The sequence below is a fragment of the Macaca fascicularis genome, chromosome 20 (assembly GCF_037993035.2).
Source record: "Macaca fascicularis isolate 582-1 chromosome 20, T2T-MFA8v1.1".
NCBI lineage: Eukaryota > Metazoa > Chordata > Mammalia > Primates > Cercopithecidae > Macaca > Macaca fascicularis.
In genome coordinates, this window is record NC_088394.1 from 67,479,720 (window position 1) to 67,503,753 (window position 24,034).

The 24,034-nt window shown below is 46.7% G+C and overlaps 1 protein-coding gene across 4 annotated transcripts in view; it reads left to right on the forward strand.

Moving 5' to 3' along the window:
- Positions 1 to 24,034, forward strand: part of ZFHX3 (zinc finger homeobox 3) — a 273,064-nt gene that overhangs the window by 162,516 nt on the left and 86,514 nt on the right. For all 4 annotated transcript variants that reach the window (XM_065537352.2, XM_074027852.1, XM_065537353.2 and 1 more), the window contains one exon: positions 8,247 to 8,478. In XM_065537352.2, the coding sequence (XP_065393424.1) occupies positions 8,247 to 8,478 (232 nt within the window). The remainder of the gene's footprint in view (positions 1 to 8,246; positions 8,479 to 24,034) is intronic.

Sequence of the window (24,034 nt, forward strand, 5' to 3'; positions counted from 1 at the left end):
TACAATGAAATGGAACTAAATTAGCATGTGTCAAGGACGAGAGCTTGAGCAGATGAAAAGCCAGCATTGAACGGAATATACATATATATTTAGGTTGACCTTTCAGGAGTCTTCCTAAAAATGTGACATTACATTTGGAACTATAACGCGATCTCACTGATTAGAAAATTAACCTCCCCCACTCCTGGCTGCATTACCCCTGGAAGGATTTTCTTTTTAATTTTAGGCATTCGAGGTGAACACCTGGGTCTGCAGAGTCTCATGTTCCACCACCCCCTGCAGTCTGTGCAGCGTAGCTTGGCGGCTGTGGACTTGGAACTTGGACTCAAGTCTCAGGCTCTGGTCCTGCTTCCTCCATGCTCAGTGTGACCTTGCAGGCTTCTTTGAGCTTTGGGCTCCTCCAAGGATGAAAGCCAAATGTGACCCACCTCATGGGGTTGTAATGTGAAAATTTAAAAGTGTGTGTGGACCGGGTGTGGTGACTTACATCTGTAATCCTAGCACTTTGGGAGACCGAAGTGGGGGGATTGCTTGAGCCCAGGAGTTTGAGACCAGCCTGGGCAACTTGGTCAGACCCTTTCTCTACAAAAAATTAAAAAATCAGTCAGGCGTGGTGGCACTCACCTATATCCCAGCTACTCAGGAGGCTGAAGTGGGAGGATCATCTCACCCTGGGGAGGTTGAGGCTGCAGTAAGCTATGATCGCACCACTGCACTCCAACCTGGGCGATAGAGTGAGACCCTGTCTCAGACAAAAAAGAAAAAAGAAGTGTGTGTGTAGATGCTTCACCCACAGTAAATGCTCTGCATGCATATGATGGTGAGTGAACACCCGCTATGTCTTCCTTACTTCATCTTATCAAATTGAGGAATTAGCAGACTTACTGATCCCCATCTTCTCCCCATCCCTCTCACCAGATTTGTTAGTGAGATTTCGTAGTCCTGTCCCTGAAGGGAGAAGCTGAAGCTGTTGTGTGCTGTGGTTGCTGTCTTTCCCTGGAGAGGGGTGCTGTGCCAGGCAGCCTCTTCCATCATGGGGCCTCCAGTTCTATGGACTGAGAAGAGTTACAGGCAGGCTGTCCTGCCCGCCTTTGGCCTGACAGGTGTCTTGGGGGTTTTCCGGGACATTCCACTATGGAGTTTCTCCTCTGCTGGGCAGGAAGCACCTGGCGTCTCCTGGAATAGCTGGCTGGCTCAGAGGGGCTGCTGTGGAAATGGAGTTGCCCTCTGTGCCTGTGTGCACAGCACAGTGTGCTAAGAGGGCGGCTGCGGTGTGTTTGTAGTAACAGGTGGTACTCCCCGAGGAAGCTTTGTTTGTGAATTGAGTGTGTTTGTGTGTGTGTCAGAATGTACTTTGTCTATTTCTACTTTAAAGGGGAGGCTTTGACAAAACCTGATCAATATTTTGCATTCCATGCATGAGGAACCAGATGTTAGAAGTTTCCTATCGTTGGGGAGGAGGAGGGAGCTGGGGCCCCTCCAGATTTATAGAAATCAATGTTCTCTGACAGAAGTTGGTTAGTTTTCCTGGGAAACAAGTAACAGGAACACATTTTTTTGATTTTCACGATGAATTATTTTCTAACAAGAGCCCTCTTTTCGTCTCTTTGACTTTCAGTGTTTGACTAGGGTGAACGAGCACAACATACTAATGGGGTAGAAACCCACAAAGTCGCGCAGCGGAGCCTCTGTTCTCTCCCTTCTTTTTAAATGATTAGTTTGCTTTTTGCGCTTGGTGTTACGTGCCAGCCCCTTTATCCGAGGCGCCTCTTGTTGCAGGGAGGGCTTTGCTGGGTTCTTCTCGGTGGACCAGACCTAGAAGGGAAGGCACAGAGGCGGATGGGGGCTGTGAGATGTTTCCGTGTCGGAAGCATTGGAGTGTCATCTTCCAGCGAAACTGAGACGGGATGAACATTTTAAAGCATGAGTAGCCCTAATAGGATTAGGAAGAGGTGCAAGAAAAGGTCTATTTGACCGACGTGAGTGAGCCCTCGTATGAACCCTGGCTTCGTTTCCAGCCATAGCCATTGACCCCCTAACGTGTGCCAAGTTTCCAGTGAATCCAGATGAGGACAGTCTGTTATCCACTGCGCAGCATTTGGAGGACTTGGAGTTAGTGGGGCTCTTTTTCTGCTCCCATTTATGACTCCAACTAGATACTTCCTTCCGTCATCATACTTCTCCAAGATTTCAGAAAGTAAATTCAATTGCCAAGCATAGATGTTTCTTTCTGTGAAAGCTACAGTACCTTTGCAGTTCTTATGATACAGTCTTTTGCAGGTGCTATCTGTTTTTATCTATCTGTCTATTTATCTATCTATCTATCTATCTATCTATCTATCTATCTATCTATCTAATCTAGTCTGTTTATGTAGTCTGTCTAATCTATTTATTGAGACAGGGTCTCACTCTGTCAGCCAGGGTGGAGTGCAGTGGTGTGATCATACCTCCCTTCAGCCTCCACCTCCTGGGATCAAGTGATCCTCCTGCCTCAGCCTCCCAAGTAGTTGAGACTACAGGTGTGTGCCACCACTCTTGGCTAATTGTTTATTTCCTTTTGTAGAGACCGGGTCTCACCATGTTGCCCAGGCTGCTGTTGAACTCCTAAGCTCAAGTGATCCTCCTTCCTTGGCCTCCCAGTGTTAGGATTACAGGCGTGAGCCACCATGCCCAGCCTCCAGGTGCTTTCTAAACAAGCAAGTGAGTTGGAGTGGCAGTGATCAAGGAAAAGTATAGTCAGATTTAAGGTTATAGGGAGAGGTTGGCCCAACCAAGTGAGTTTGGGTAGACCCGAGTTCCCACTCTTTTTTGGTTAGCTAGGTTGACCTCGAGCTACTGGTTGGTCTTGCTTTCTCATTAGTAATTTGTGGGAAGATATTGGATTTTCTTGAGTTAGCTAGGAGGCCTCTGTGATTTTCAGTATTCCAGGAAGTATATTCTCAAAACAGTCTTCAAGCCAAAGGGGGATGCCCTCATTATACTCTTCCTTATGCTCTTGGAGTTGCTGCTGTCACTGCCTGCATCACCTGCAGGTTAAGTCCCTGGGGTTGGACATACTCTGTGTGCATGTGTGTGCCCGTGTGTGCGTGTGCACACAGTGTCTTGTGTTGTAGACACTTAGACTCGAACTGAAACAAACCCCGCCAGATGGGCTCACCAGCTGCTTTTCGCTGGGTCTCCTGGTGGCATGCATCCCAGCACACTACCCACAGTTGGAGCTGTTGTTTTGTTTTCTTTTTAAAATTGCACTCCTGACCCGACAAAGGAGAGTAGGTAGGAATTGTGAGCACAGAGTAAAGAAAATGGAAAAAGTAAAAACAGAACCCGGTTGCCCTCCTCCCCAGCGGGTGAGCTCTGTGATAGAGGCGGAAGGGGTTGGAGAATTCAGGATTTGCGTGGGAGAAAAATTTCCTGCCTGGCGAGGAGAGCAAGAACTCTGAAAGCAGGCAGCTCCTTTCTTGAGTGCACCACTGGGATTTGTGCCTTGGTGGATTCTTCATATATTACAGTGAATTTAATTAAATACATTGTGATCCCAATTGAGGGTATTCTAATTAGCTGGGTCAGGAACAAATTATTCTCCCTCCTCCTCCAAATGAAAACATCCACTCTCTTCTGCGGGGAAGGCATGTTCTTGGCTGACTGACTTGCCCCGTGGAGTGCTCATGGGCCTCTTAGCACACTCCCTACCGCTGCTTTTTATTAGGCAGGTTCCAAGGGTGGGATTCTGGGGATAAGGCCAGTGCCACTTGGAAGGAAAGGAGAGAGGATCTGACCAACGGGGTCAGGGGTTGAGCCGTTCAGGGCCTAGGAAATGGCCGAATGATGTGGAGAAGGTCACAGAGGTCAGGACCCTGCCGCTAGCTTTGGGTCTCTGTTTACTTCTGGTTGGACAACTTAAAAAATAACAAGACACTTGGAAAATCTGGGGAGAACAGGACTTGTCACATGCAGGTAGACATCAGTAGAGCCAAGCAGAAGTTTGGGTTGGGATGTTAGGTTTATGCACAGCTGTTTCTTGGCAACCAAGATATAGTTTATTCTGTATTTTCTTTTTTTTTTTTTTTTTTAATTTTGAGGCAGAGTTTGGCTGTGTCGCTCAGGCTGGAGTGCAGTGGCACTATCCCGGCTCACTGCAACCTCCACCTCCCAGGTTCAAGCGATTCTCCTGCCTCAGCCTCCCAAGTCGCTGGGACTACAGGCATCCGCCATTACGCTTGGCGAATTTTTGTATTTTTGTAGAGATGGGGTTTCACCATGTTGGCCAGGCTGGTCTCGAACTCCTGACCTCAGGTGATCAACCCACCTCGGCCTCCCAAAGTCCTGGGATTACAGGCGTGAGCCACTGCACCCGGCCCATTCTGGATTTTTTTAAGTGTGTTGGAGAATAAACTTGGAATACAAGGCAAGCTTGGAATTTTGAATGAATCTTTCATGGAAGTTTCTAGGAGAGGACCCTAGGTGTGTTCACTCGACCAGGGTAGGTGGGAGCAGCCACGGCTCCATTTTCTTGTTTCCTCTTATTCTTTTCTCCACGATTTTTAGTATATGCCCAGTTTCTTGCTAAAATGGCTCTCAAAGTGGCAGACAAAAGAATTCATGGCAGTGTAAGAGATTGTAGTTTACCAACATGAGCTAGAGCGTGGAGTGGATTTTAGAGTATCTTTATCATATCCATTTTTTAAAGTGTGAGTCCCCGGTATGATGTTTATTTCAATCCAGGGTTTATACAGTCCTATGACCCAAGAGCCCATGGATTTAAGGACAAAAGACATTTGACATCGTATTTCCATCCAACTCTTTTGGCCACGTTATTCCTCTCTTCTGGCTCAGAGATTGAAGACTCCAGCCATTTGGAATAGAACTCTCACACATCCATATTCAAATTTGATGTTTGAAATTCAATGCCTTATTGTGAGGAAATCCTGTTTCATAGGGAAGTAGTGGGGGATTGGAGGTAAGGCTTTAGTGATTCTTGATCTGATTTCATAGTTTATTCTACCTCCAAAATCTCTTGATGGAACGTATTTCTTTGAATTTCATGGCTATTGTCTCTGCTATCTTTTATTCATTCAGTTTTAGTTGAAGCTTTAATGAATATCATTCTTTTGGTCCTGGTGACCTAAGACAGCAGTTCTTGGCTCCCTTACAGGTTTCCAGCTCCTCGGTTTTAGGACAAACTAAATGGAATATCCTGGTCCTGTTTGTGGCTTCTGAGTTCTGAGGGGCCTCGTGGAGTAGTTTGGGGGAAGGGATGTGGGCTAGCTCATCTTCTCCGTTCATTTCTGCCTGCCTTCTCCCCAGGATTGTAACCTCCAGAAAGCACTGCCTCAGCACATTGCGTTCTCCTGACACCCTCTGAAAGGAACCTTATTGCAGAGAAGGCAGTGAAGTTAAATCATTTTTAAAAAACAGCTCAGAGGTCAGGCACAGTGGCTCACACCTGTAATCCCAGCTACTTTAGGAGACTGAGGCAGGTGGATTGCTTGAAGTCAGGGGTTCGAGACCAGCCTGGCCACTGGTAAAACCCTGTCTCTACTAAAAATACAAAAATTAGCTAGGTATGCTGCCTCACGCCTGTAGTTGCAGCTACTCAAGAGGCTGAGGCAGGAGATTGCTTGAACCCAGGAGGCGGAGGTTGCAATGAGCCAAGATTGAGCCATTGCACTCCAGTCTGTGTGACAGGGCAAGACCCTGTCTCAAAAAATAAATAAATAAATAAAAAATAAACAAAAAGCCCCTCAAATTTATCTCCAGAAAAGTAGCTTTTTATCACCAGTTGTAATTTTTCTAATACTTAAGATTGAACTCACTGGTTCTTCCAACACTATCTTGTTATAGAAATTTTACTTTGTCCAAGGTGCTGCATTTGAGTGTGTGAATCACCCATTTTGGGGGCAGAAGGGATTGTACTCTCTTGGTGCCTGTGAAGCTCGTCACATTCTTATGTACAAGTTGGCAAGATTTCCTGTGGGATACTTGAGCCAGTTTATGTGATTGAGGACTTCAACCCCCCTCCCATGAGTTTTCTGTGACACTTAGTTGGTGCATTTATGTTTCTTCTTCCAGCAAAGTACAAATGTGCTTCTGGATTTTTCACACGTGATCCGTGAACACAGGACGTGTGCATGTCAGTACGTGAGCCTCAGGGCAGTGTCCCTTGATAGGAAGCACTCAACAGGGCCACTCTGGTATTTTCAGGATTGCGTGGAGTTCAGGGCATTCTAACCATTTTAGCTCGTCAGTGTCTTGCATTCTGAGCTGGGCAAGGATGAGACATCCAAGCAAGACTAGAAACCATTATCCCAGCATAGACATCAGACAGAAGCAGTGTGGGTCAGAAAGGAGACAAGCAACATGGGCAGTTCCGAGATGTTTGTTGTGTGCCTGCCATGGCTCCAAGGGCCAGGTTTGGCTGACTGGGCTGGGGGTTGAGGGCAGGTGGTGAGGAGGAAAAAGGAAGGACACGTAATCACAGGAACACATAAAGCACTCACATGACCTGAATTTCCTCCTTCAAAAGGGTGCTGGGTGCGTGGCTGGAGGAGACAAGCCTCAGGTTCTACATCTCTCTCTCCCCTCAACTAACTGGGTTACCTTGGGTCAGTCATTTAAGCTTTTGGGAGTATTTCCCTTGCTTCATGTGTACCCAATAAAAGAATTCCCTCTTCCCCTAAAATGAATCATTGGAAATGAAGGAGACAGCCTTTCTACACCAGGAGCACATTCATTCTGTGTTAGTCAAAAAGAGTCTACAGCTTTCATTACATTCCTAGGAGACTCAGAAACATTGTGAGTTTTGTTCTTAGGTCGCCTTTAAGTCTTCCTAGCCACAGAAGCCTGGGGACTGCCACCTGTCTGCATGACCTCTTCTATTCTGATACCCCAGCCATGAATCCTTTCTGTGCCTGCCTCCTGGGAGCTCTTAGGCTGCCATGCTCTGGGATCAACACTGTGTCTACTAAAAACAACAGAGGACGTAATTTGGATGGTCTGACCATCTGATACACCAACTTACCAATGATATTGGCCAATGATAAGCCAGGTGATTTGAGATACTGACAGGGAGCTCGTCTGAAGAAATTTATTTTTCTGGCATTTTTTAATCTAGGGGAAAACCTAATTTGGGGTTCTCCCAGTAGACTGTGGTTTTTAATACAAACACTGGAGTTGTCTTGTGAAAAAGCCAGATACTAGCTCTGGCTTCATGTTCCTGACCTAGGGTGCTGTACAGGCAGGATGACCAGAGGCTATTACCTGAACCAGGGTTTGGCTTAACTTTTCCTGTCATAATTTAGTACATTTCTGTAGTAACAATCTAGACCTTGTGGACTATACCATCTCTGTCACAGCTGTTCAACTCTGATGTTTCAAAAACATCCATAGACAGTATGTAAATCAATGGACGTGGTTGTGTTCCAACAAAACTTTATTTACAAAAAACAGGCCGTGGGTTGAATTTGGCCTGTGGGCCGTAGTTTGCCAACCCCTGATCTAACAAGAGAAGGACACTTTAGAGAACAAAAGGGGAAACCTTTAACCTTGCGCCAGGAAAGCCAGTGTTGCACTGAGAGGGCCCATGTGATCAGGATTATCAACGTTCTGAAAAGCCACATGGCCGGGGCTGTTTGGGGGAGACAGGAATGGGTATCAGCTTGCTGTGCCTCTTCAAAGAACTGCTAGAGAAGGGTACTCTGGGGAAAACAAAACCCCTCTAAGGAGTCTCACAGATGAAGACTACATTAGTCCATTACTGTGCTGCTACCAAGAACTGCCCAGGACTGGGTAATTTACAAACGAAAGAAATTGACTCAGTTCTACAGGGCTGGGGAGGTCTCAGGAAACTTACAATAATGGTAGAAGGGGAAGCAGGCATGTCTTTCTTCACATGGCAGCAGGAAGGAGAAGTGCTGAGTGAAGTGGGGAAAATTCGCCTCTTATAAAACTTATCAGGTCTCATGAGAACTCAGTATCACAAGAACAGCATGGGGAAACCACCCCCATGATCTAATCACCTCCCACGAGGTCCTGCCCCCAACACGTGGGGATTACAGTTCAGATTACAATTCAAGATGAGATTTGGGGTGGGGACACAGCTAAACCATATCAAAGACTGTCCTGTTTGGCTGTGGAGATGTGTCCCCTGAAGGCATGCCTCTGCCTGTGACCAGGAGGGTGTGGGCTGATGCCAGTGGTGGCTTTGAGTGGCTTATCCGAGGCATGTCCTTCTCTTTTGTCCCTCGCAGCACCTGCAGCAGCATGAGAGTGGTGTGGAAGGTGAAAGCTGCTACTACCACTGCGTTCTGTGCAACTACTCCACCAAGGCCAAGCTCAACCTCATCCAGCATGTGCGCTCCATGAAGCACCAGCGAAGCGAGAGCCTGCGAAAGCTGCAGCGGCTGCAGAAGGGCCTTCCGGAGGAGGACGAGGACCTGGGGCAGATCTTCACCATCCGCAGGTGCCCCTCCACGGACCCAGGTGAGTGATCTTGCAGGCGTGGGAGGCCCAGGTTGGGCCTGGGTGTTCACCTCCTTGAGGCTTCCTGAGGACTTCTGTTTGAGGGAGACATTACTGATTTAGCTGGTCCTCATGTTCCTTACTGACTTCACAGGTGAGCATTGTGTTTTGGAAGGAACGTGCAGGGGTTGTTGCCTGCCTGCCTTTCTGTCTTTTTCTTTTCTTTCTTCTTCTTCTTCTTCTTTTTTTTTTTAAAGGAACTTGGCAGCACTTTTCTTGGAGCAAGGCTCAGTCTCAGGAAGGTCACAAGCTACTACCCAGCGAGCAGGCCAACAGAAGATATTCTCTATTCTAAGATTCCTCCAGTACATACTTTAGATTCAATTTATTGGTTCAGATTGACATAGCAAATGCTACATCGTGTGTCCTGCTCAGTATTAAGAGTAGACAATTTGTGGCCTCAAAGTCTGGTCAGTAAAATTGAACTTTAGAGAGGAATAAAACACGTGCTTGTTATAAAAATTTCAGTTGTATTTGGGAGTGATTTTGGGTGCTTCTTGGGTCCACGCTGCTTGCTACTTCAATGTGTCTAGACCTTCTAGTGGGAGCTCGCCTCGTTTCTACCTCCCCATGTCTCCTCCCTGCAGCCACCTTTTTCCCCACTTCCCTCCCTCCACCCATGACTCCCCCTCCCATTGGGACTTCATTGGGTAGAATCACCTCCTCTTTTCTATTTTTTCAATCTTCCGGTCTCTTGTGCTCAACTTAGATGCATAAGACAGTCACTTGCCTCTTTCGAAATGAAAACTTTCCAAGAAAAGCTCTCCTTTCATCCTAGGTCCCTTGCTCTCTCTATGACAGAATCTTCCAGATTCTTAAGAGAACCCTCTGACCTGCTCACCTCTATTCCATGGCTCAACCTCCTACAACCCATTTCCTCTGTCACCAAGCCGCTCTTGGGAGGGTGCCGCTGATCTTTGACTGACACAGCCCAGGATGCGCTGGGCCTGACTGTTTTCTTTTTGCAATGTTTGAAATTGTTGCCCAGCCCTTTCTTGAAGCTCCCTTCCCTCCCCTTGGCTTCCAGGGTGTTTTCCTCTTGTCCTCCAGCTTCCCTTGACAGTCTCCAAGCCTGACCCTGGCTGGTGGTTCTCAGCCTGCCCCATGTGCCTGGGCATTGGGCACTGTGGCCTGGTCCTCGGCTCTGAGCCTCTTGAGCTTTGATCTCTTGGTGCTGCCACATGCTCTTGAACAGCTTCCTGGATGCCACAGGCCCCACCTCCCAGATGCTGAGCTTCCTGGACATCTCATTGGTCACACTTCCTGGACCCCTTGCTCACCACTCTCTCTGCCACATTTCTTTTTCCTTTTAATGACAGCTTGTCTAACGGCCTGGCCCAGCCACAGACTCGAGGCCACTCCTGGTCCCTCAGTCTCCCGCAGCGCCTTCTCAGCCATTCAGCCATCATGGGTGTGTGCAGCTTTAACCTTAATATAATAAAATTACACGTTTTTATAATTTTTAAATGCAAAAAGTTACATAAATTATGTGAAGAACAGCATGCCCCTTTCCCATCCCCTTTTCCAGGGGATCAGCTTTCGACTTTCAGATGTTTCTTTTGTTACTTATTTCCATGTTTCTCCTCATGCTTCTACAACTGTATCTTGTTTTTAAGTTTTAGATGTTACCTCTTGACTTTCCACCTGGGCAGATGAGGATTTCACTGGTGTGCTGTTCCACAAACCCACCTGCGTATGCACCTACACCCATACCCCAACCACAAACTCACTGAGATGATGGCACACACACCAGCCCCGATACCTCATACACACACATTCTTGCACCTGTGCACGCACGCGCGCGCACACACACTTTCTCTGCATCCCACACATTCCATCGACATTCACATACACAGCCCACAGACAAGACACCATATCCACATACATTATATATACATACACACACCCTGTATACGCTTACACACCCACACAAGCCATATACTGCACACACACGCACCATCCGCGTGCACCTCCCCCACATACACTGCACCCCCCACATGCAAACATCATAAACTCATAGACACTGTACCCCCACACACCCCACACACACTGACAAGCACCCTCACTCTACCCACAAATACACAGGCGCCGCCCCGCACACACCTGCACCCTCCATACCCCACTTGGACTCCCTCCCATTCCCCAACCCCCTCCACACTCAGTCCTTCCTCCCTCCACCTTCTATTATGATTAAATAATAATTGGGGGTTATATTAATATTCAGTGTTTTCATTATTATAACTATAAATATTAATCGCAGCTGAGCCATGTAGAGTTTTATAATTTCATTTACCTTCTTGTACAACTTATTGTTTTCTCTGGTTTTCTAGGTACCTATGATTAATTCATGGCGAACCTTACTCTGCCAGAAGTAGACATTTCCTAATCTCCGAACGCTCTGCTCTATCAGTTTTTCTGTCAGCTTCATTTCCTCCTGGAGGCATCCCTCCTAAGCCCCTCCAAAGCCCTCTGCCCACCTGCTCCTCTCCGGATCATCCGACTGCTCCTTCGCTGCCTCCTCATATAAATGAAACAGCAATTCCCAAATGATGGGATAGACCACAATTCAGGAATTTTTCTCCCAGCCAGAGTGGTCGAGGTTTTGACAGTCAGTAGGAATCGTTTGTTCAGGAAAGGGCTGTTGGGTGCTGGGGTAATTTTTGTCACTTGAAGGTCACTGCAAGAGTGTCTCTTGCCATGTGTTTTTCAAATGCCTCTTCTGGTTAAAGTTGAAACACCTTAATTGGTGGAGCTTCTGCTTTGCCTCTGATCCCATCTATCTGCATGGGAGCACTCTCAGGAGTGAGGGACCAGGACGGGCCTGAGGCTGAGGCCATTGGGCCATCTAGCTGTGGGGGAGCCCGTGCCCCACCCGGGGATTGTGGCCTCCGTTTGATCCGCTGCTCTGCATTAGTGCACTGTCGAGTCATTCCCCGGGTTCTCTTTCTTTCTACCAACACACCTAGACCTGTTTCTCGCTCAGGGTTTGTGTTTTGTTTGGGGTGTTTATGTGGCCAGCTCTGCAGACATCATTGTTTTAATCGTCTGTTAAAACCTGGTCCATTTCACCCCTCAATGCTTTCTTTCACTCTGCTCAGAATTCCTTTTGTATTAATGAGATGCCCACAGTAAACAGTGTACAACTGCCACTTCACCCAGAGCCTGTGGCCTGGAACAAACAGTTCCCTGTTTTGGAATGTGGTGCTTCCGTGGACGCAGTCCAGCACCAGTGCCTTCGAGGTTCCTCTCATTTAGTGTGTACTAGGGGTTTTTGCCCGAGACGCGTGTGAGCAACTTCAGTGAGATGATGGACTTCCCTTCCGTATTTCAAGATCCTTTGGGGTTGGCTTTGACCTGGAGTCATGTTTTTGCTCTCTCCTCTGCTCCCTCCCCACGCCACACTCTTCCCCTCCCACACACAGGCTCCAGTTCAGTCCATACTACTGATGACAAAAGGGACAAAGTATTACGTATTATTTCTTCATGTTGACATTAACAAGAACTTGGTTCTGTTTTAGGAACCACTTAACTCATCTTAAGATATATCTTCCTTCTCCCCAGGGGTTGGCTCTTCAAAACTTGAAAGGATATCTTCAAGAGAGTGGACATTATGGACCTGGTAGAATTGAGACATTTAAGATGATCAACTTTAAATTTTGTAAACATCGACTCTGTAGACTATTCCCAACTCTGTCCTCTTCAACACAAAGGTCAGGACATGATTTTTCAGCTAGAAACGTCATCCTGTGGCATCAGGAGCATTAGGAAGTCCTGGAGCACCTTTTAGGAGCCCCACCCGCTCTGACCGGAAGCTGCCCATCCATGGCTGTGCTGTCTCGAGTTGGAAGTTCTGGCTTTCTGTCATCATCCTGCTAAGTGATGACATTCCTTCTCCTTTCCTCTTCTCCTCTGTTGTCCACGTGCCACAGAATATTACACAAAACCCTTCAGAAATAACTCCCTGTCCCTTCTGAGTTCTGGACCTCATCCCCAGTCTCACTTCACCACCTGCGGGTATCTAGATGTCGCCTCCTAAGGCAGGAGGGGTGAACTCGACAATAGTTCCTGCCCTGTGGATGACAAAAAAATATCATCTATTCCCAGTTTACCTGTTATTTAAGTCACTTGTTTGCCAGTCAGTCCAGTTCATCATGTAGCCTGCCAACCCATGTGAACCTGTGGGTCTGGAGGAAGGAGTCAAGGTAGAAGAAATTGCAAAGGTCTCCTCCGTCCCTTCAGAATTTTCTGGTAGCAGCCAGAATCTATATCTGCCATGACTGGCTACGTAACCCTGTGAGAGGCCTTGTGGTTGGGCACATACATCTAAGTCCTGCCCTGCACCAGAGGACGGAGCCCTGGCCGCCAGCTGAGTGCTAACAGTTAGGCTGCTGTGCCCGTGTGGTCCTGCCGTGGTGGAGTTCCGCCCTTATGTCAGTGGGCAGGCCGCGTCCTGTGTTAAATTGTCTTTGGTTCAGTGTGATGGTCTTTGTCGTTACACTTTTCCACCCTTACCCCACAATAGACACAAGCACACATGCCTGCTGGGCCTTCCTGTTTTAAAAATGGCTTGGAAATACATCTTTCAAAGACAGTAACTCACCAGGTGAGGTTCCTCTTCCAACCCCCACAATTTATTTTTATTGGCTTGAGTGTGTTTTCTACAAGACCAAGTAGTCTCTGGAATTGGTTGGGATTTGGTCTCGGCATTTCATACTTACCCACCCACAGGTAGAAGCCACTCATCATCACTGGCCGATGCCCTGGGCCGGAGCCCTGAGTTGCCGGCAGCTGCCATTTGCTTCCCTAGTTGACCAGAAGCTCTTGAAAAATGGAGAGCTCTCAGAGGTGGGTCATGTGGAGGATCAGCTTCCCTGTTTGCTTATTTAAAAGGCATTTCTGGCTCCTGGGTGAAACTGTAGTTAATTTCATTCTATCAAGTGCCCTGGGCTTTGAGAACACAGGCCCTTTGTGTTTCTGCTGTCAGCCTTTCTCCTTCTCCTCCTCCTCCTGTTTTCTCTCTTACTCGCCTTGTCCTAAGTACTTTCTCTTTCATGTAGACATAGACCTCCAAATTTTACATGCATGTAATTAAGTTCAACAGTTCTTTACTGATGACCGATTACATATAAGGCTTTTTCTGAGCTGGAGAGCATAGCTGATCACTGATGGACATACTGCGCTCTCAGTATGGACACACTGATGACTAGACCAGCTCAGGCATTGGAAGTAACTGGACCCGGACTCAGTTTACAGAGGGCGCACGATGATTCAGAATTTAAGAGACTAGTTTTGCTTGGAGCAAAAAGCAGTATCCCCCCTTTATAGATACATCTTTGGCATTCATGGTAGTGAATTTCTGGGGCCAGAGAGGTGCACACAGCTTGCCAAGTGACAGTGTGGTTTTGGTGACAGCCTTTAACTGCAGCACTCACTGGCCTCATTTGATGGATCATTTTTTAAACCAAGTTTCAGGGAGTTCTGCTTAACTTATACAGCTTAAAAGACCAAGAATATATACTGTCTTCAGCTTTCTTACTTGGTTTTGTTTTTATTTTTCAAAGTTGGTGTAAGGCTGCTCTCTAAATATAAAGTATATATATATTTTTTCGTAAATAGCTAAATTATATGCAATTTCAGTGTAATTTTTCTGATAGCACTAAAATATGTTGTGGCCAGCTCTGAATTTCTGAAATATTGTTTTTATAAAACCAGCACACCCATGCTTTTTTCTGCTTTCCTTTTTACTGTACTTCTTGTTGACCGGGCTTGGGGAAGGTATAGGAACTTAAAGTATTTTTAACTAGAGAAGTTAAATGTAAAAGTGCATCAGAACAAATGGGGGTGACTGAAATTTGAAGCGTTTATGGAAGCATGGAGAAAATACGACTTTATCTGTCTAAAGGACATTCCCTGATGAAGAACTGTTTGGACAGGGATTGTAAATTTCAGCATGCTTTTTAGAAAGATGCTTCACAATGCAAAGGTAAAGAGAGGTCATTATGTATGAACATGAAAAGAGAACATAATGTTGTTAAATGAAAAATGAGTTTACAGGATAACATAGGTTGATTCCTTTTTGTAAGTATTTTTCTTACAGCTTTTAAAATCATCATTCAAGCAAGGAGTTCGTGACTGGTGTCTGGCTGTTTTGGGGTGGGATGTATTTATATGGACTAACAGAATGTCAGATGTGTGGCGAGGGCTCAGATGGTGGTGGTGTTTGTTGATAGAGATTTTAGCAAAATCACTAACAGGCTACCAAGAAGTAAATCTTGATTGTCTTTTGTTCATGGAGGTGTTTTTTATTTGCCAGTATTCGTAGTTTGATCACTCTGTGATTCTCCTGCATTTTGCATTTACATAGAGAGGACAGGAGTAGTTCTCAGGGTGTACACTGTCTTGTTTTTCTGTTGGAACAGAGTTCTTGATTTGCCTTAATTAGTCCTCTAACAATCTACAAAGGTCAGTGCCAATTGCCTGTTCATTTACATTTGTAATTGTGATGGCTTCTGATTACATATTTCTTGTCTTAGTCCTTCCTAAGTACATGCTAGTGTGTTCTCCCCCACCCCCACCCCCCCAACACACACACCCCAGAGTGGTGTGAAGGCCAAAAATCTGACTCCTCATAGATGAAACCTTTGTAGCAACTGCCCAGCCTCACTGGAACTTCAGTGTCTGTTCTGGAAAGCCATCTTGGAGAGGCTATTGCTTCTAAGTTAGGGATATAATGAAGCCAGAATCAGGGAAATTACGTCGATACCAGGCAAGAAATCCGAGAGCCATTATCTAGGAGCCTTGTTGAACTGAGTAATTAAGGGCAATTAAACTTTTCTGCTTGCTCTCTGCAAAATATGCTAATGATCTGGTCTGCTGGAAGGTGGACATACACAGTGCTGTTTCACTGCTGTCAGATGCTGCTGGCCTGTAAGGTCTCCTGGAGAAAGTGTGGCATCACCAGGATGGACAGGTGGGCAGTGGGTTGAGTGTGCAGCCTCCCACCCAGCCTCCTATGTCCTGGCTGGCTGTTCCAGGACTTGTACCTCTTCACCAGTTACCTAGACCTGGCTGCAGTGGCCTGGGCTGCAGTGATTATATTCACTCATTCTTTGATATTCTAGACCCATCATTCATTCGTTGCGTTATTTTTCTGAGATGATGAGCTCCCAGGGTTTTGTGCGTGTTGTTTCAGCATGTGACATTGTGGCATCAGTTGTACACTGCCCTTCTGGTTAGTGTTGTTCTTGGTCAGGGTCTCCAGGCTGTCTTCCATGCTATCTTCATGAGTAGGTGGCAGTGCATGCCTAACGCTGCCCGCTGGGAGAAGCAGTGATACTGTAGCCTCTCACTGCTAGGGAGGGTTTTTTTTTTTTTTTTTGGCACAGCAAAAAATAAAAGGAAAAAGGGGTATCTGCTGGTGGTTCCTGGAATTAGGAGAGACAGTATATGGGTGTGTTTGTATGTTGAGGGGTGAGCATTGGGCAGGGGGTCCTCTGTTTACGGATGTGAGCATGCCAGAGACCCCCGTTGGCTCGTCAGAGCCCAGTGACATGGGGACCCCCAAGGGAGCCACAGGACATCATGTCACACCAAGTGTTCTTTTTGTGAAACCTTTATTTTCAAACATCCCAAGTCACCTTCGAAAGGTATATCCAAGAAACTTGACAATTTGAAACTCTGCCATAGAGTGAATGTGGATAGCTAGCCAGTGAGTGGGTGTTTGTGCTGGGGGGAGTTGGGGGTTCTGTCCCTGGATTTCACCGGAGGGGAGCGACGTTCTAAAGCCGACTGTAGCAGAAAGTGGCAGTCATCCTCTGCTGTCTCCTGCTGTGTGTGCAGACCCCTGCCATATGGATCCCCCATCCTAGCCTCTAGAGTTCACACTTTCTCCATTGCCTGAATGGATGTTTCCAGAGAAATAACGATTTGTACCTGTACCGTCTTTAGTAATGTCCAAAGAATCCATTTCTAGGGCTACTTACATCCTATATGAAACTTGTTCCCGACCTTGGTAGGGGCCAGGGAGGAAATAGAACATGCATGTGTCTCTCTGCGTACAGAAATAGCTCAAAGGCTTTTTCTCCGAGTCACAGATGTTAAGGAACCCCCTTCAAACTGTGACCCAATTATAAGAATTATGGTTCCAAATTATTTTTTTCAAACATTGACGAGCAGTGGAAAGTTTTGTGGCCTCACAAATCAGTCTAAGCACTACCCATACCTCCCTGGTTCCTGGGCTTTCAGATCCCCTGAGAGCCACAAGGAAGCATCTCAAAATTCTCTGTTAATGCTAAATAAAATTTTAAATCCAGTTTCTGCATCATACTAACCAGATTTCAAGTGCTTAATAGTGCCATGGGGCTCATGGTTAACTTAGTACAGATTTCTAGAACAGTTCAGAAAGTTCTGTTGGACCATGCTCAGCTCCTCCTCACTGGGTTTCCTCAGACTTCTGGTAGACCCAGACTAGGTTTGGGCGACATTTTCCTTAATCTTTTTTGGCTTGCATTTTGGAGAAGTGTGGTTCCCGCCAGCCTGGATGGGGTACATCTTTTCTTGCTGATCTTTCTTTCTGTTTCACAGTTTTTCTCAGTATGGGAGAAACGTCTTCAAATAAGCATTTAATTTTGCGTTTTGCCACTTATGTCTTATTCCATTAGCAGTTTTGAGGGACTTTGAAAGGACTTTGTAAAGATGTGTTTTTCAGAGTGGATGTTAAATGGCTTTTTATCGTTTTATACCTCAAGACTATCTTGAGACCTTTTGTGTATATGTTAATGAAAGGAGCCATTTATTGCTTTTAAAAGATCTTTGACCTCTGCTCTAATTAGAATATCAAAAATCAGACAGTGTGTGATTTTCTTGGTACAGGGCCATCTGTTGTTTCAACCCAAAATTTTATCCACAATTGTCATATTATAAAGTCAAAAAAGAATGTGTGTATTTTTCACCCCCCATTTCCATTGGTTGGCTTAAACAAAAGAATTGTATTTTCTCACAGTTCTGGAGGCTAAAGGTGCAAGATCCAGGTGCCGGCAGGTTTGGCTTCTCCTGAGGCCTTGGTCTCATACAGCCTTGTCTCTGTGGGAGTCCCCCTGGTGTCTCTCTCTATGATTAGGACATACCAGATAGATTGGATCAGGGTCTACCCTAAAGGCCTCATGTTAACCTAATCACCTCCTTGAAAGTCCTGTCTCCAGTCATACACATCCTCAGGTACTGGAGGTTGGGACTTCAACCTAGGATGCTGGGGGGAACCACAGTTCAGTCTATAACCCGGACTTTCTGATATCTGAGGCCAGTTTCTTGTTTCCTTTTCTATGGTTACTTTGGGTGGGGCAGGAGAGTAGGACATAAAGGTGGTGGGAGAGATGAAGGGAGGTCATGGAGATCCTGGAAGTTGCCTCGGGCAGAACCGTCAGCGCCCACCAGGCCTTCTCTGGCTTCCTGCTCTCAGCACATGGTTCTCAGTGCTGGCTTTGGTATGGGATTAACTACTGCGACCACTGGAAGGGGAATCCGAATGAAGCTGGAAGTGCTCAAAGACACTCATCAGGACAGGAAAAGGGGTCACAGCTGTGTTTCCTCTGAGCCCATTTTACCATGACTCTTTCCACAGCCCTCTCTGAGCCCATTTTACCATGACTCTTTCCACAGCCCTCGCTGAAACCTCCCTGCTGGCAAACACCAAGAGGACTGACAGCCAGCCGCATGGAGGAAGGTTCTTGTGCCTGGGAAATGTGATGGTCTTAGCATCGAGAAAAGCTGCCTTTGCTGAGGGTGCTCCTTCAGGCTGGCCTGTGTTAGGCTCCTTTTGGAGGGATTTATAGAAATAGAAACTCCTTGGCCCGGCGCGGTGGCTCACGCCTGTAATCCAGCACTTTGGGAGGCCGAGGTGGGCAGATCACTAGAGCTCAGGTACTGGAGACCAGCGTGGCCAACATGGTGAAACCCCATCTGTACTAGAACTATAAAAATTAGGCAGGCGTGGTGGCAGGTGCCTGTGATCCCAGCTTCTCGGGAGGCTGAGGCAGGTGAATTGCTTGCACCCGGGACGCGGAGGTTGCAATGAGCAGAGGCTGCACCACTGCACTCCAGCCTGGGCGACAGAGCGAGACTACGTCTCAAAAGAAAAAAAAGAAATATAAACCCCTCCCTGCTGCCCCCTGCGCTTTTAGGAACTCAGCAGATCTCACTAGGCTTGTGTGCGGTGTTGGGTGGCCCTGGTGTTTGTGCTCTGGTTGGGGTAGATGCTTGCTAGAGCCTTATACTTTTCTATGGCCTGTTACAGTGTAGAATTCAATACGGTGCCAGTTGATTGATTGGACTTCCATCCAAAGGATTTCAGTCACTGGAAGTACCTGAAGGACTTTTTATTCCTTGGTTTTTCCTTACCCCGTGTTATATACTCCAGGCTAGACATGATAGAAAGATCCCAGTGTGTATATTGTTACCCTGTGTAGCTTTCATTCGGAGCCCGTCCTTCACTTGCGCCTCCAGGGCAAGTCACATCCTGCTTCCCAAGGCTGGTCTCTCCCAGATTGAGCCTGTGATGCAAGCCCCGAGGGCAGCCTCCACAGGGCCATTCCTGTCCTGCACGAGCGTAAAGCAAAGGTGAACTCGGGCCTTTCCTGGCAATCCTGGATGTCTCAGGTCGCTAGGTTCCCATTGCACCAGCCCATCTGTCTCAGTGCCATGTTGCCAGTGGCTGCTGTATTGGATGTGCAGACAGAAGCCATTTCCTTCCCTGTAGAATGTTCCTGAGGACAGGGCTGTTGTAGACAGCAGCAGAGTAGGGACTTGGTGCTGAGGCCCAGGGCCCAGGGCTGTGCTCTTCTCGCTGCGTCTCGCCTCCTTGCTGCGGACTGACAGATTCATCCATGGGACAAGTAGCACTTTGCCCGAGGGGTGGGATTCTTTGTGTCTAGAAAACAAAGCAGTGTGATCCATCGCTGGATTCTCTCCAGGATAGAAATGAAGAAATCCTGAGACTGAGGTGAGCAAAGAGGCAGCAGTTCTCTGTGACTCTGCACACTCCAGAGCGCGTGCCTCGAGTTGCTCTGAGAAGTGGGAACGCTTTGGATGGTTTTCCTAATGTCCAAAGCCCTGTGTGATTTTCTTGTGTGAGTCCATTTCAGAAGCATTGAGAAACCCCACAGCATGGAGGGCAGCCCTGATCTGATTGGCCCTGGCAGGGGTCCTCACTGGAGTGGCTTCTAGCCTGTCACCGGCACTGGCACCAGTGAAGTGTGTGTGTGATGAGGATGTGGCCTGGCCATCTGTTGTGCAGCCCTGAACCCAGCCCATATGTTTTTATGGCAATAACTGGGATTTTGTAGTAGGTGTCAGCTGGACTTTTGGTTGGTGAGTTTTTTTGTTCTTTTGTAGAAACAGGATCTCTTCACAGGCTGGAGTACTGTGGCACAATCAGGGCTCACTGCAGCCTCCCATCTCCTGGGCTCAAGTGATCCTCCTGCCTCAGTCTTCCAAGTAGCATAGGCATGCACCACCATGCCTGGCTAATTTTTTTATTTGTAGACAGGGTCTCACTATGTTGCCAGGGCTGCTCTTGAACTTTTGGCCTCAAGTGATCCTCCTGCCTCAGCCTCCCAAAGTTGTGATTTGCCCTGTTCAGGTTTACAAGTCCACTATAATTCAGGTGTGAGTTGCCTCCTTCGCCACTCAACCCGTGGCCCCCAGTTAAGGGGAGCCCCTTCGGGCAGGGAGTAGAGGTGCCATGTCTCCAGCAACCTTGAGTACAGGGCTGACTGCAAGGAGGAGGGGTCTGAGTTGACCTGAACTTTGAGGAATCCATGCACGTGCTTGTCTGGGATCAGCATAGCGCTTTGGGGCTCTCTGTTTTAGCCCAGGGATCAGAAGATTTTTTTTCCTAAAAACTAAATCCTTTCCTGGTGACTCACTGCCCAAGTATGAAACACAGGAACGACTTTTGTCCTTTTAACTTGAGGACGAGTCGTCTCTACTACAACATAAACACCAGACACGAAGAATTAGAAACTAGCTGTGCTTAGGGTGTGTGCTGTGATGACTAAGGCAAATTGAGATTCTCCTCCTACACTGGACCCTCTGATGCGTAGTCACTTTCCGCAGACCATCTTCATACTGAAGACCGTGATGTTTATTTCCTCAGTAAGAATTTGATCTCACTCTTAGATATTGTAACAACAACAAAAACCTACACAGTGCCTTAACACCTTTGTTCTCTTGGTGGCCCCAGTGCTGCGTGTCCAGAGGTCATTATCCCATTCTTGAGGGCTGATGACCTACTTCTGGTTTCCATGTCTAGCTGGCCTTTGACAGACAGGCCTGATCGAATTCTGCAGCCATTTGATTCTCTGAGGACCTGTGCCCAGACCCCAGGCGGACCTGGAGACTTCCTTAGAACACATAAGACCGGGGAGATCTGTGCCATACTGGGCTGTTTTCTCTGGGCTTTGCTTTAATCAGGAATGTAGACTGTTTTTTGGTTTTGGTAGATGGCATGCAGGGGCAGGGCTTCCAGTCATTTCTGTAAGGCATTATTACAGGGCTAATTGGGAAATAGTGATTCTTTTTCAATAGCTATTTTGGAATCACCCCCCTTGCTCCCCCGCCAAGTCCCTGTTCCCCTTGGGATTGTCAGGCTCACGTTGAAAGACCCCCAGAGGGAAGGATGTTGGCATATATCATAGATATCTGGAAAGAATGCTTCAACCACACCTGGCTGCCGTGTGTGAGGACAAATTTAATTTATTTTAAAAATCTGGCCACAGGCAGCTTTTTCTGTTTGTTTCTTTAGGGGGGAAAAAAATTGAAAAGCAGCAGCAAGCTATGGTTCACATTTGTTTTCTTCCAGATTGGACCAGCCAGCAGAAGAGAGATTATCTCTAAAGGATATGAAAGGTTTAATCATTTTAATTTTGTTTTTATTAAAGTTTATCATAACTTTTTTTTTTTCAACATGCCTGGGTAGAACAGAAGGAGAGAAGAGGAGGTAATATAAATATACAGAAACCCCCAAGCATTTGGTTAATAAAACTTTCCAACGGGCGATGCCTCTTGGGGAGGAAGTGGTTGGATGGCTGGGGATGGCGGGCCGACTGGAGAAGGCGGTGACTGTGCTGAATCGTGGCCAGCATCTTGCAAGCTTCCTGTCCAGTTCCAGCAGACACTTGTGGGAGCTCAGAGCTTTCATGAAACGGAATGAGAAGAAGCTCTGACTGTGGGCTTATTCCATCATGTTTCTCAAGCAGGACTGAATCCCTGAGCCATCTGTGGCTGAAGAAGTCTGAATTTACAGAGAACAATAAAATTTGCTTCTGTGAGATTCTTCCGCCCCTACCATCTCAGTGAAATATTTGAACCTGGATATTTTGAAAACTTGCTTTAGGCCAAAACCTCTGAAGTTGCATGTGTGCACGTGTGTTTTATGAAGCGGTGAAGTTGGGATAAAAATAGCCTTGGTTTTTGGATAGAAAATCTATCCCGTAAATTATGATGAAACTGAGTAACTAGGATGCTAGATTAACAGGACTTTAGGCTCCTTTTCCCTTTAGGACAGAAAAAGAAGTTCATTTCAACATTAATTCAATTGTCAAAAATCACCTGGGCGTGGGCTGGAGTTATCATCACAGGTGTTCAGTGCGGCCTCCCGTCTTCCAGGGCTGTAAAGCTTGGCGGAGGCGTGACTGTTTGGAATTCCAGTCCTGGGACCGGGCAGGATGTTGCATCACCTGATAATCGTGAAATTATCTTTACCATTATGTTCTTACAAAGGCTTGAAATTTGACTTGCACATTTTAGACATCGTTTTAAGCAGCAGGATTAAAACATTGTCATCTCGTTATACCTGACTTAACCTGGCAGTTCAGTTAACCCCATACCAGTCTTTAAGTTTTTGGCTGCATTAGCGCTTGCAGTACTTTCTACAGCATTTTTATGGGTGGAATGGTTTGTTCATCAAGGAGAAGTGGCTCTTCTAGTGAAAGCTGCAACTCCAGTTCCTTGAATGAAGTAGAAACTCACTGAGGCTTCAACTCAGCCATGTGAGCAATGACCTGGCTGTGTAGATAGTCACATGTTTTCTGAAGTTTCCCTCAGGGATTCCCAGGGCATCTGGGCTGTGCCTCCTGGCATAGAGGGCCTCCATTGGATCTGCAGCCTCCCTGCAGGGCTGGGCTCACAACGAAGCCAGGTCTCCCTGCTGAGAAAGGGACCCAGAGCCCAGTGGCTGCCCCCAGTCTGCAGGGATCTGCCATGTTCAGTCAGCATGTGTTCCAGGTGGACGGGCGGCCAGGCCACCTTACTGGCCTGTAAGTTTGGAATTCTTCTATGGGAGTTACGTGAGCCAGTAAGGGGCAGTTTTCTTGGTTCCTCTCAGCTCAAGTTGTATGAACACTAAAAAGGAACAGACACTGGCCCATATCATTCTCTGTGGGCTTCTTGATGGGAGGACAGCATCAACAGGTTAGGCTTTCATAGGAAGAGAGACCTGACACCTCTCCCGTCCAAGACTTCTGTCCCGGGTTGGACTGGATGACCCCAGCAGTTGTGGTGTGTAAGTTTGGTCCTTGATTTTGAAGCTGTATCACAGGTTATGAAGACAGCAGAAGGTGGGGAAACAAAAAATTATTCTTCTGTTTCACACCACTCAGCTATAGATCACAGAAACACTCCAAAGTGGCTTCAGTGAGTTAGGAGGGCATGGTGTGGTAGCTCACACCTGCAATGCCAGCATTTTGGGAGGCAGGAGGAACCCTGGAGCCCAGAAGTATGAGTCCAGCCTGGGCAGCATGGTGAGACCCTGTCTTAAAAGAAAAAAAAAAAAAAGAGGCTTCATTTTTCCTTATATAAGCAGCCTTGGGAGGAGGGCAGTCAGGTGCAGAAGTGAAGGTTCCACTGAGTCAGCAGACACCCCCTTTCCTTCTATCCTTCCATGTAGCCATTCTTACCAAGCACTTGTTGGCTCCTCCATCTGAGCTCCAGGAAGGAGAAAGTGGGGCCGGTGAGAGTGCATGTGCCACCGTAGACCACCTCTTTAAAGTTTCCTCCAAAGCCCCATCCACTTGCTTTCTCCTACATCTCATTGGCTGGGACTGCATCATATGACTGTCCTCAGGCACAGCAGACAGCATTTTTTGGGTGAGGGTATTGTGCTTTGAATAAAGTGAGTGTTCTGTTAGCAAGGAAGTACGCTTTGTACGAAGGCTATTAGAAATGTCAGCCATATGTCTTTTAAAAGATAAGATTAAGTAAACTGTGTTATGATTATGTGGTGGAAATCTGTGTAGCCATTAAGAATCATGTTCTTGATTAATATTTAAGGATATGGAAGCAAGCTCCCTAGACTGAGGGGTGGGTAGCAAGACCCTAAACCACATATAATTGTCACAATTTCCTTAAAAATATCTATACGTAGACAGCACTGATTATGGACAATTTTTATTGTCTTCATACTTTTTCTGTTTTCAAGATTTTTGACAATAGGCACTTAGGCTTTTATGATCAGAAAAGAATG